The sequence below is a fragment of the Pocillopora damicornis genome, chromosome 13 (assembly GCF_964200805.1).
Source record: "Pocillopora damicornis chromosome 13, jaPocDami1.2, whole genome shotgun sequence".
NCBI lineage: Eukaryota > Metazoa > Cnidaria > Anthozoa > Scleractinia > Pocilloporidae > Pocillopora > Pocillopora damicornis.
Genome location: NC_142682.1, coordinates 8,222,710 through 8,235,171, shown reverse-complemented (window position 1 = coordinate 8,235,171; position 12,462 = coordinate 8,222,710). Strand labels below are relative to the sequence as shown.

Below are 12,462 nucleotides of genomic sequence, written 5' to 3'. Positions count from 1 at the left end.
TTTGTTAAAAATTGTTTTGTTCAATGTTCTTTCATAGTTTATTGTGTGCCTAAAGGAAGTTGATAGGCGTCAACTTTGCTATGGCTATCGATTGAATTATGCTTTTCTAGTTGTCGGGGGGCCTTTATAAAAGGCTGCCATGTTACTTTTCTTTCTTTGATTAATGATTACAAGGGTGATAAAAATGCACCTGCAGATAGACTTTCGTCCAAAGAGAAACATGCAAGTGCTATAATGCCGTCTGAAAACGGTACAAGGTTCCTAAAGCAACTGACATAAACAAAAACCAGGCAGAATAAGCCGGAAAATCCCTCCCATTTGATCATCTGTGGAACCACAATTCCAATACCCAGGAGCCACGTAGTGAGAAAAATGTAAACACACCTACCCATCAACGCTTATTACCTTCTGCCTATCTACGGTGTTGAAATTTAAATAAAAATTTAAATCAGTTTGAAATTTCGAGAACTGAGGAGAATACATCTTAAATGTTTTTCAAAACCTCGGGAATTCATGGATTACGACGCATGTCCTATCCTTTGAGCCAGTTTTGCTATTTTCAGGCATTACGTTAGGTTTTGCTCCTTGATGAAATACCGGAAAAGTTCAACGAGAAGGCGATCCTTATGGAGTCTATAAAAAGGATTCCTAAACCATCTACGTTTCTTAAAATTAGCGAGTTATTTCAAGGTCTAAAATGGGGACTGACCACTGCTTTATGCGCCAAAATATTCAAATGTTAAAGAGAGGGGCTCGCGTGAGGTTGAAACCAATAGAAAAATATTTGCATTCACCTGTAGTTTTAGTTTCTGCTGGTGCACAAACATTTCTCACTCGTTTTTCAGAGTTATTTACAGTCTAGAACCTACGACGCATTCATCCGTTTAATTGCCTGATGCTCGTTAGAAAATAGTCATTTTAGAACTCTACACAACATGGGGCCCTTCTCATGATGTAGCCATTGGACAATAATGCTGGCAGACAAATTTAAGAAGGAATTCACGAATAGTGTAGCTTCAAAAACCGCAGGTGAAAAAAATGTTCAGTGCACCAAGATGCTTAACATTCGAGTCGCTGAGTCGCTACTGCAGTTTACTTTAGGGGTAAGTTATCAACTGAGTTGATAACGTAAGTTGGCCACCGTAAAGAGTTTACAGGCTAACGTTTCGAGCGTCAGCCCTTCGTCAGAGCTATAACCTTCATCAGAGTGTTAGCCTTCATCTATCAATCTATCATCTATCGAAACACTTTGACGAGCTATTCGCATGGGCAACCAAATAACTTCGAATGTAATTCAAAATACACAATTTTTCGACGTGAAAAACTTTCAATATCTAAAAGATTCTCGCACCTTTGCTTGCTCCTTATAAACTGCAAGAGAAACCCCTCAAAGTTTCTACATTACTACAGTTAGCTACATCCAATTTCAACTTACTACTCTCCTTGAGATTATATGACACACAATCAGCCAATGAGCCTGCCCAAATTTGCGCGTGTTTATTGATTATCGTTATATCGGGGAACATATTGTGAATACATATCCTACATAGTTTTTCCCTGAAATAGCGATATAAGAATGATACACGGGTCTGAAATTATCTCGCGATTCTGTGGTTGAAAATTCTTGAACTTATTTAGCTCATAAGTTTTAAAGACTCGATATCATGAAACGATAAATCGATGGATGATGAAGCTGTCAATGTAAGTCTCTTGGGGTACACTTTAAGCATGCTTTTAACAGTTCCACGATCCCCCGGCAGATCATATGCAATTAGCAAGACAAGGTGGTGTGAGTACAGATAAGTACCCATCATGCACTGCTTGGCCTCGACTGCTGATGTCTAAGGCTTAATGTTATGACTTCCACTTAACGTGGTCAGTTACCATTTCCCCGATTTAAGCTTTACGACTGGAACTGACAACTGTCATATGACGGTTCAGTAGGCATACTAGTTGACTCTGACAGTAAAAATCATTTGCTCGCTTTGAGTTTGTTTCTTCTTGTCTCATTTCACGGGCAGTTACTAGTTTTAAAAGCTGATTGGCTCAGAAGCTTCTCATCTTTTTCTTTCTTGACAAATAACTATACGTTGTGTTCTCAAAGATGAAGAGCTACAAGAAAAACAAATATCGTCCCCAACAATGAAAACAATACATCATCTCAGAGGTTCAAACCACACACGTGCAAAATGATACCAACTTCAAAAACTCCCTTGTGAAAATGATACTAATATCAAAGACTTCGCTTAAAATTCCTTTAGCTCATAGGACTCGCACTTCTCGGAAATTATTCATCGCAATTTGAGAACAGGCTTTAGGTAATGTAAGGAGATCTGCTGCTTTTAGTGAACTGTAAATGAATAAATGGGGTAAGTTTCTAAAGAAACTGTGGTACTGCGTCGATGGGAGAGTATAGCAGGGTAATTTAGCATCATCAACTGAGTTTATGACGTAAATTGGCCACCGTAAAGAGTTGAAAGGCTGACGTTTCGAGCGTCAGCCCTGTGTCAGAGCGTTAGCCTTCATCAGAGCGTCAGCCTTCATATATCGCTCTAACGAAGGACTAATGCTCGAAACGTCAGCCTTTAAACTCTGAAAAATCAGAAAACCCTCTTTTTCAGCTCGAGTGTCGCAAGTATTGTGCAAATGGTTATAGTGATATCCCCATGAATTTGTGGGAGCAGTGAATCAAAGTCGAACGTTCTCGCATATCTTGGATCTTTCTTAACGTTATCAACCCAAATGTAAAAAATTCACTGCACAAAGATGTATCCAAAGGCATCTATGGCTCTGTCACCATTATCTGGGTTGGCTGTTGCATAGTTACCACATGTCAGGGATTCACCATTGATCGCTCCTGCACCAAACCCAAGCCAGGAATCAGCACGGTTGCAATCCTCTTCGTTGTTGCCTATGATGCCGATTCTTACCCTTGCATGACCACTGTGTAAACTCACTGCATTAAAACCTTCCATGTTACAGTTCGATTGAAGAGATGCATCTAGACCAATCAGCTTCTTCCACGTGTCACGTCCCAGTGACGTATTGCGGTATATCCCATCAACTATCAGTGAGTACAGAGACTCGGCCTGTTTGTTCATCACAATAAATTTCTTGTTCTGGCCGATCCTCATACCGAGGCAGATTTTAGAGAAAGAGGTGTTCCAGAACGTTGGTAACTTAGTTTCCTGTGAATCAAACCCAGTCCTTCCTCCAGCAAGGTTGTAGCTCCTCTTATCGGTCCAATACTCCGCGTCATAATGGAAAGTTCCCTGTCGTGGGTTTAGGAAAAAAAAAAATGCCCTTTTTCACTCGATCAGTGAGTCTTTGATCTTCAATCTTGGAGGTATACAGGTAACGATCAAAAAAATCCAATCATAGAAATTAATTAAGGTTTAAAAGGGTACTTTCAATAATTTTAGGGAGATAAAAGTAATAGGTATTGGCCACCGTCCAGTGGCAATATAATACGAAGTATCAGTTAGTTATACATTAACTCTGTGCTGATTATGTGCACTCGTTTCTTATTCTATAATATCAGTTTAAGTTCGCCGTTCAACCTTCAACCTTTGTCATTTACGCACCATTATTCACCCGTGTGCCGCATCAGGTAGCAAACAGCCTCGGTCTCAGTACCTTCCCCTTGATGCAGCTTGATTTTTTTCCGGCCAACAATAAATGTAATTTTTGCATAAATATGCATGATTACCTTGTTCTTAGTGATTAGGATTACAATCTCACAAAAAAACACTCATTCCTCATACGAGAAGTAACAGTGACTTTTTTCGAATTACTTCTGGCGTAAAAGTAAACATTTAGGGCTCCTTTTATTGCATGTTTAAATAAACTGAAAAGAAACCCATACCAATTCGCCATTAATCTTCATGACTGGTGTCCAGCCCCCATCTCCACATCCAAAGTTTCCCATTTGGCAAAGAACGTGAATCGGTTCGGAGCCAACCATCAGAGGGACGAGGTAACTAGAACTTGACCTGATCAGAATGAAAATTATGAAAAAAGTTCATGCCTTGCTGACGGAGAATTTGTTGAGAATCTCATCGCTTGTAACCATTGCTGGCACTCAAACTGTCTTTAATGGACAACGATATTTACAGAGAGCGAAACATATAAATTTAGTTCAGCAGATTATGGTTAGAAGGAAGTATAGTGGAACTTTTTTATTCAGTTCATATTTTGCGTAGAGCATACACTAGCACTCAAGAAGTAATATTGAAGAATTGATCATCTGGGTAAATGTCCTTGTATTCATTAAGTTCGACAAACGATGTCTATTATTTGCTTAGTGGGTTATGTTAGAAAGTTGCCCCTTAGACTGGCAGCGCTGTAAGCGTTTTCAAAAAGTTCCATCGTTAGAACTTACATGTATTGGTCGTATACATCTTTGCATGACTCTGCAACTGTGAGAGATAGAAAATCACCTGTACCATTTAGCCTTTTCAGATTGAATTTAGAACAAAATCACAAGATAAAAGTGTAGAAAAGTGTGTCAGGTACTTTCATGTGCAATCTGAGTAATAAAACAACAACCTTGTTTTATCAATAGGGACCTTTAGTAAACCACGACGGCGACGGCAACGCGAACGTGGCGAAACAAAAGATCTAGGGAGCAGAGCAACAGCTCAGCACGTGCGTTTTAAAACTGTGTAAATCTCTTAGCCGTCCTCTGCAAAATGACAATCATCAGAAATTGAAATCATCAGAATTTGCGCGGTCTGAGGAAGGAAACCCCGACGGCAGATCATCTAAGTTTCCATTTGGAACTCAACGTCGCTCTCATACGTTCTGCTGAAGTAAACTTGCGGCGCTGTAAGAGATGGTAAACACATCCAGTCGTTCGCGAAATTCCAACAAAAGAATATATAGTCATTTTTAAATCGACGTCTTCCTCGGCGTTGCCGTCTTAACTGCCAAAGGTCCCTAATATTTTGACGTATTATTTCAAAGACCTCAAAGCTGCGATGTTTATTGACCTTTTTCACAGTAATGTCCAAAGAATCCTTCTTTACAGCGACAGTCAAAGGTGTCATATTTGTAGGTAGACACACAAGAGGGCTGTAAAAAACAAAAAAACACACACACAAAAAAACCACGTGTAACGCCTTAAGGGAAACGTGGTTTGATAGATAAGAGAATAGGCAGTTCACTAAAGATGCGATGAAAACGACGAATCATTGATGGACAAGAAACAGATTGAGCGAAGAAATTGGATATGCTATTTTGAGATTCTTTTGGGCCCAAAGTATTTGATCTGCTTGAAAAAAAAAAGGCATAACTACTTCGTACTCTGGTGAGATCTAAATATTCCGTAGTATATGCACGAGTCTCATTAAAATGTACCAAGATCATGTGATCAAAGCAAAATAGTAGGATAGAACGTGAGGACAAGGTCTCTCTATGTATGTGCTGAGTTTCTTAGCTTAATCTCTCTTGGGCTGGACTGCATTTTTAAACGTCATGTAAACAAATTTGAAAATTTTACATACTTTACCTTGATGGAAAAGTGATGAGCATTTTCATTTTCCGCATATAGTGCCTCGTCTCTGTGTTTATCAGAAGACAGTAACTCGCACCAAAGTTTTCCATTGGCTCCTTTGGAAGCGGCCACGTTCACAGAAAAACAAAAAAGATTGCTGAGACATTCAAAGGCGCAGTCAAAGAAGTCGTACACTGAAGATATCCTAATTGGAGACACATTCAGATGGTGGAAGTCGTGCTTTAGGAACGCATGTTGTCTAACAGTTTGTCTTGCATCATCTCGATACAGAGTTGATCCTGTCCGGAAAAAAGGTTTGTAGCTGAATATCACATTGTCCACATTGAGATAGCATCGTTACTGCACGCACTCAGTCAATTAGAGAATGATTTGTCTTAGGAAAACGATATATCTAGAACTGATTTTTCAAGGGTCATAATGTAACAGATGATGTGCGATTTTGTGCATTGTGGCTTCTCTCAAAGAACTAACTGTTGTTAAAAAAAAAAAAAAACAAGTCACGGATAACATGTATAAAGAATCAGTAATACCAGATAATATCATTGGCATTGCAAATTGACTTAAAAAGACGACAGCAGTCTATGAAACAATATGCTGTCAGAAATCATAGTCTCAAAATCATATGAAAACCGAGTGATGTTTGGGATTGTTTGTTCCATGTTGTAAACATTTATTGTATTGATTGCAACGTTAACACTAGTCTTCCTCAGGCAATAAGGTCAACTGGATAAACATCAAGTTGTAAGGCATCATACGCGACTGTGATTGGTTACTTTTCATGAGCTGCAAAACGCATTTCTTTCGTCACCCCGACAACTTCTATTTTTCTAACAATGCTCCCTAGTAGCGGCAGTATGTTCACTTTTCTTCTTTTGTGAGGAATGTCGAGATAAATAATTAATAGATAACGAATTATTCATTAAGGATCAGTATTTTCTGAAAGTGTTAGTCATGTAACGTTCAGTTTTTATTTTTTCCTTTTCTCGAAGCCATCTGCAGCCTTTTCTGAATAAAAGTAATGCTTACAGAAAGGTTGGTAATTCGATGAAAGGGAATTCCATTGTGTATCTTGTTGTTTGGAAATGAAATTGTAGCTTTGTCTCCGTATTTGCTGTGTCATAGTCTCTGCTCTAATTTGAATTATGAATCCACTCTAGCTGTTTATCCCCTCAGAGACGAAGTACATGAGAAATGCCGTTATAGGGTTATCAAAGTGGTACCAGTTTTAAAAAAAAATATTGCTTTTTGTGTACCAAAACCGTGAATGCGACACGATAGCTAAGAAGAGACACGTTTGCAAGGAATTTTAAAAATACCGGAGAGACAGAAATTCACTAACCTTGAGAAAAGAATGTGTTTGAAGTAAGAGCAGACGGAAGGACTACGATGAAGACGAACATAAAATTAAACATTGTGAAATCTTATCCGTTCTTCAAAGTTGTATTAAACTTTTATTCTGAGTTGAATGGTTTACGACTTTGTTTAGTAGCTTTTTCTGTGAGAGTTACAATTAAGGTGTTTTAACCAATGAACTTTCAATGATTTCATCAGTTTTTGGCCTTCAATAATTGATGTTGAACAGTTTTCTTTTTAAAAAGGTAGAGAAGGCAAACAATTTGTATTCAATTATTAAACATTTCTGTGTTTAAAGTTAAAAAAATTCATTTTTAAAAACGCATAGAAACAATGATGTTTAGTTGTGCGAAGGTACCAAAAGTTTCTTTTGCAAATAACGCAGATTTTTCAATTTTTTATGAAAATATTCCATTTGTAGATATAAAAGAAAATTAATGTAGACCTCTTGAACGAGAATACAAATTTCCTCAACTAAACGTGGTGCGCTACAATATTCGTTCCACTCTAGTTTCTATCTCGTTTCAGCGTTATGCATTTTTAATGATTATACACAGGATCAACATCCCTCCTCGTTCATTGTTGTTCTTTCTTTTTCTTATTTCAGACGAATTTACTACCGCATCAACAATATGCTCAGTGCCACATGACGAACAATACCAAAAGTTCTACGTATTTAAAAACACAACCACGCTTAAGAAATGTTATTCGAATACTACATGTTATTACAGCATTATGTAAATGGATCATAAACATTATCTAATAAATTGTAACTAATTCTTAGTACTCACTTCTGTAACACTGAATATTGGTCTAACTTCTTTCGTACTTGTTTATTTACAGGCCACCTGGAACGATTCACTTTTTTCTCGTGAAAATCTAATGCTTGGAAATTTGGAAGAATTTTGTAAAATTAAGAAAAAAAGAAACACCAATATCATGCCAATAATTTCGTGAGATACCTCTTTTCCATAGGAAACGCCATGTTATGAAACAAACCAACTCAAATGTATTGCAGAATAAAATAATCCTTCATAATTAGACACTCTCTCGTGCCAACACAAGGAGGCAAATATTTACCTCCTTCGTTTACGACACATCATCTAAGTCTTTTTGAAAGATTTTTCAACTGATGAGTAAGGCTTAAGAACCTATTGTCCATGTTAAGATAGAACATCTATCATGAAACAGTCTTTTCTTCTTTGTTCGTCCCATCATCACTGCACCAATATGAACCCCATGGTTCTAATATGTTTGTCACCTTTATTTGATCTCCTTATTGCCTCGTTCCCACACGTGTTGTTAAAATCAGGATGGCCCCCGGTACCAAATCCAATTCTGGAGTTACAATTGGTGCAGTTGCGTCTATTATTACCAATAAAACCGATTCTTGCTCTAGAATTCTGCGTAGGGGACCCCTTATGAAGACATTGTACATTAAAACCTTCCTTGTTACATTTATTTTGAAGAGATGCTTCCGAACCAATCAGCGCCTTCCAATTGTTTCGACCTAATGAAGTTTGGCGGTATTCCCCATCAGCTATCAGTGAGTAAAGAGACTCGGCCTGTTTGTTTATCACCATAAATCTGATGTCTTGGTTGATCTTCATACCGAGACAGATTTTAGAAAAAGATGTGTTCCAGTACGTTGGTAACTTGGTCTCCATTGAATCAAACCCAGTACTTCCTCCACCAAGTTTGAAGGTGTTCTTATCGCTCCAGTACCCCGAGTCATAATGAAAAGTTTGCTGCCAAATAATATCAAATAGTTGCCTTAATAAATCTTAAGATGTTTCTTCTTTAATCTAGAAGATATAACTGTTTATTCACAAGTGATAATGGAGCCTGAAAAAAAATTGCTTTATTCGTTTCAAAGAGAATTTTGCGCTGGTAACTTGTGGAGAGATGAAGTGTTTTCAGGGAAAACGGGGATATGCTATTTCGGTATCCTTTCATTAATATTTAAGACGAAAAGCAAACACTGCCGATGCCACCATCAGGAAAAAAATGAGTAAGATCTGTTTTCAAGCAATTGTCTGCCTTTACCAGATTATATTCTTGTCATATTGTACCGAAGGAGAAATCGACGTCAAGACATGCGTTAGGATTTCCATTTGTAGTTCACTTGGTAGGAAATCTAAGGTTTTAAATTGCGTGGAAGGGACTCCACCACTTATGGCAAATTTCTACTACTTGTTTCTTTGTATTAACGTTTCCAGTTGTTTCTCGTGTGGTTGTTTATTTTCAAATAAGTAAGTTACCAAATGGAAATCGCATCGTACATACCTTGTCTCCATCAATCTTCATCACTGGTGTCCAGCCTCCTCTTCCACAACCCAAATCTCCCACGTGGCAGAAGACGGTCAATGGTTTTGAGTCAACGATAAGGATGACCAGCTGACTTGTGTTCAGCCTTCGAAACATAATAGAGAACGTTTTAATTTCATGCATAGAGAAGCTTGTATCCTCTCTCATAATTATTACCTAAGCTGGCAGTTAAGGAATATGAGAGGCTCATCGACAAACTAGCTTAAAATGCATTCTGATTGAAACAGGTTATCACCGATGAACGATTAAGCGAGGCTGGCTCATCGAAGACTTGATATGGGTGAAGCCTTTTGTTCATATGTTGATAGGGGTAGGCTACTCAGTAGCCTCGGAGGCATATCTATGCAATAAAGGCGGTGAGTTTTTTCTAAAAAAAGTTGTGATGCTACATTCGGTGAGGGGTATTACAAGATAGCTTGGGGTTGATAATTTAAATTGGTCTCTGTAAAGAGTTTCTAAGCGGACGTTTCTAATGTTAGCATTTCGTCTTTCGTTCTTACGAAAGGCTAATGCTCGAAACGTCAACTTTAAGTGGCCAATTTCCATTATCAACTGAGTTGATAGAACCTTATTATATCTATGCAATCAATTGACATAATTATCTCCAGGAAAGAACACTAAGATTCATATAAAATATATCACACATAGGTAAGAATGATTTAATTATTACTGCAAGACCATTTACTTATTCCTTACTTGTTTAGCTCAAACATTTCTCTGCATGACCTGATGGCTTAAAGAAATAACAAAGAAGACTTTTATTTTGTGGTTGGGACAGATGTAATAACCTCGTAAATAGTACCCAGGACTCTGGATTGAAAGATATAGTTTCTCATCCGGATCAGGTTACCTGGAATGTAAAATTGGTAACGGCAAACTTTAAGAAAATCCTGGAAAAAAGGTTTAGGAGCAGGGGTAGTATCCGACGATGGACTAGCATTCTAGCCTCGGGGGAATTGCAATATTCGTAGTTACTTCATTTGCGACATATCTTATTTTATCTTAAGATGGAAATATTAAAGATTTCCCTCACCTCTTTCGCAATATTTTCCGACATAGCCTTCATTACAGAGACACTCAAAGGAGTCATATTTGTAATTCGTCACACAGGTGGCTTTGTTTTGACATGGCGAGGAAGAGCAAGGGGACTGGAGAGAGGAAATATGTGAATCAGTCTTGAAAGGTCAAGCACAATATACAGATAAATAAACCTGAAGAGAAAGAAAAACATTGCATTACGTGGAATGAAAAATAATTTACCTGCAGGGAAAAGTGATGTACATTTCTACTTTCTGTGTATTCTGTGTTGTTCTTGTATTTGTCAGAAGACAGTAACTCGCACCAAAATTTCCCATCGGCTTTTCTGACAGCAGCCAAGTTGGCAGAAAAGCATAAAGGGTTACTAAGGCATTTGAAGGTGCAGTCCATGACATCAGACACGCTGAATGTTTCCACTAGAGACACATTCAGATGATGGAACTCATCTTTAATAAATACATGTTCTCTAAAAGTTGGCGACGAATCCTCTCGATACGAAATATTAAACCCTATGTTGGAAATATCACATCGATTATACGTGAGGAAATATATTACTAAAGTGCTCTAATGAAAGTGACACATGTAATGTTGTGTACTGAGCTACTCTATGGGTATACAGTTACAACATACAAGAGCAAAAACAAAAAATGGGAAAAGCCAAATAGGAATTTATTGCGCATAAAACTAACCTACGGCTATATGCCCGGCAGCCGAACAACTTCCGAGAATTTCTACAGAAAAATTTCTTGTAGACTTCTCGAGAGTATCAGGTGTTGTCTAATAATTTTATAGATTAAGAGAAAATCCATATGTTTATACCGCATACTCATGATATAAGCTAAGAATTCGAATTTGGTTTTTTCTTTTTTTCTATTTGACTTTCTCTATTAGTCACTCAAATTAGGTGCATTTGAAAGGTAAAGAATGTTAAACTTGAATATCTTGAAATCAAGAGAGGATATTTCTCCTCTCTTGCCTGTTGTTTATCTATTCTATCTCTTCTCTTGGTGGAAGGATTCGTTATGCTTATGGAGTCGATGATGTGTCTTGTTAAAAGAATCCGCGAAAAGTTACGAACGCCTGTGATATAAATTTGGAAAAAAAAGCTTTGTCATGGAGTCCAACTTACCCTCAGCAGAGCCTTTGTCTTGTATCGGAGCAGACAGGACTAAGATTGGGCAAAGTTCAACGAATTGCAACATTGCGAAATGAAATAATGAGTGGAAAAATGCAGTTTACAGGTTCTCTGCTAAGAATTATCTCCTCAGTTCAGTTTTTAGGAAAACTCGAAAACTCCTTTGGGTACATTTGGTTCCTGTATATAGTTATCACGTACAAGACGTGATCTTAGCCTATTGAGTTTCCTTGATGTTTTTGACACTTGGTCAGGAATTAATTTTTAATCGTCCTATTCACCATTTAGAAAGGAAAGGAAGTAAGCTATAACACATCTCTTCGCACAGTTTGCTTTCTCGTTAAATTTCATTGTAAATCAATAGAAGTTAATTAGTGAGATTGCGTAGTGAAGAGGTTCAATTTTTCATGGCATTATGCGAAGTTATGACAATGTTTTGTTCATTATCCTTTCATGGTGTCATGTATGCCAAAAAGTAGTTGATTGTTGTTAACGTTGATACAATTTTATTTAATCGTTCTTTTTATAGCTCATCGGGGCGTTTACGAAATACTGAAATTGTATAATAATGAATAATGAAAAGGGCAAATAAAGATACACCTGTCAAGTTTAAACGTGTTTCAAAGATGTTTGCTAAATTCTGTGTTACTTTGTTTTCCCCATAGAAGCTGCTTCAACCGACGTTTGTTGACTTCAAATTTAGCATATTGAAAATACAATTAGTGCCATTTAATCCCGTGGAAATTTCGGGTTTTCAGTGCTCTATTTCTGATTTTCATTCAGTTAAGCCCAGTTTATCAAAACATGTTTTGCTGGTGTGAATGGGTAAAAGATACAAACTACGTAGCATAAGTTAAAATATCCTTCACACTTGATTATCTGTAGAGCCACTTAATTCCAATACCAAGGAAGCCTGTGATGTCAAAAATGTGAACACAACTGTCAACCGACCCTTATAACCGTCTGGCTGTTTACAGTTTTCGATGAAATTTGAATGAAACTTTCACCTAGTTTAAAATTTCGAGAATTGAGAAAGATACATCATTAAATGTCTAAAAAAGTGCTCGGCGAGGGGTCATGGTTTACCACTCGT

General features: G+C 37.5%; 2 protein-coding genes across 3 annotated transcripts; both read right to left on the bottom strand.

Annotated features, from left to right (window-relative positions):
• Positions 1–1,482: 1,482 nt before the first annotated feature.
• On the bottom strand, positions 1,483–7,016 carry LOC113684989 (uncharacterized). 2 transcript variants are annotated; one of them, XM_089192348.1, is made up of 7 exons: positions 6,855–6,994; positions 5,510–5,793; positions 5,405–5,411; positions 4,992–5,120; positions 4,382–4,418; positions 3,866–3,992; positions 2,592–3,272 (listed from the first exon to the last, which is right to left on the bottom strand). In XM_089192348.1, exons 1-7 carry the CDS (start codon positions 6,925–6,927, stop codon positions 2,754–2,756), a joined length of 1,176 nt encoding a protein of 391 aa, XP_089048474.1. In that variant the 5' UTR covers positions 6,928–6,994; the 3' UTR covers positions 2,592–2,753. The 2 variants fall into 2 exon arrangements, with proteins under 2 accessions (XP_089048473.1, XP_089048474.1); XM_089192347.1 differs by lacking the exon at positions 5,405–5,411 and having other exon boundaries at positions 1,483–3,272; positions 4,992–5,073; positions 6,855–7,016.
• LOC113684997 (uncharacterized) lies at positions 6,944–11,580 on the bottom strand. Its single transcript, XM_089192349.1, has 6 exons — positions 11,364–11,580; positions 10,457–10,743; positions 10,230–10,344; positions 9,893–9,929; positions 9,155–9,281; positions 6,944–8,616 (listed from the first exon to the last, which is right to left on the bottom strand). The coding sequence occupies exons 1-6, from the start codon at positions 11,434–11,436 to the stop codon at positions 8,086–8,088; spliced, it is 1,170 nt and encodes a 389-aa protein (XP_089048475.1). The 5' UTR covers positions 11,437–11,580; the 3' UTR covers positions 6,944–8,085.
• Positions 11,581–12,462: the final 882 nt, after the last annotated feature.

Bases quoted from the DNA above. Each gene is read 5' to 3' on its own strand.
- LOC113684989 (XM_089192348.1), bottom strand. From the start codon at position 6,927: ATGTTTAATTTTATGTTCGTCTTCATCGTAGTCCTTCCGTCTGCTCTT. The intron at 4,419-4,991 runs GTCAATAAACAT...TATCTCTCACAG, and splicing joins TGGACATTACTGTGAAAAAG to TTGCAGAGTCATGCAAAGAT. The intron at 3,993-4,381 runs GTAAGTTCTAAC...CATTCTGATCAG, and splicing joins GATGTATACGACCAATACAT to GTCAAGTTCTAGTTACCTCG.
- LOC113684997 (XM_089192349.1), bottom strand. From the start codon at position 11,436: ATGTTGCAATTCGTTGAACTTTGCCCAATCTTAGTCCTGTCTGCTCCG. The intron at 9,930-10,229 runs GTGAGGGAAATC...TATTTCTTTAAG, and splicing joins CGGAAAATATTGCGAAAGAG to CCATCAGGTCATGCAGAGAA. The intron at 9,282-9,892 runs GTAAGGAATAAG...TATGTTTCGAAG, and splicing joins GAAATGTTTGAGCTAAACAA to GCTGAACACAAGTCAGCTGG.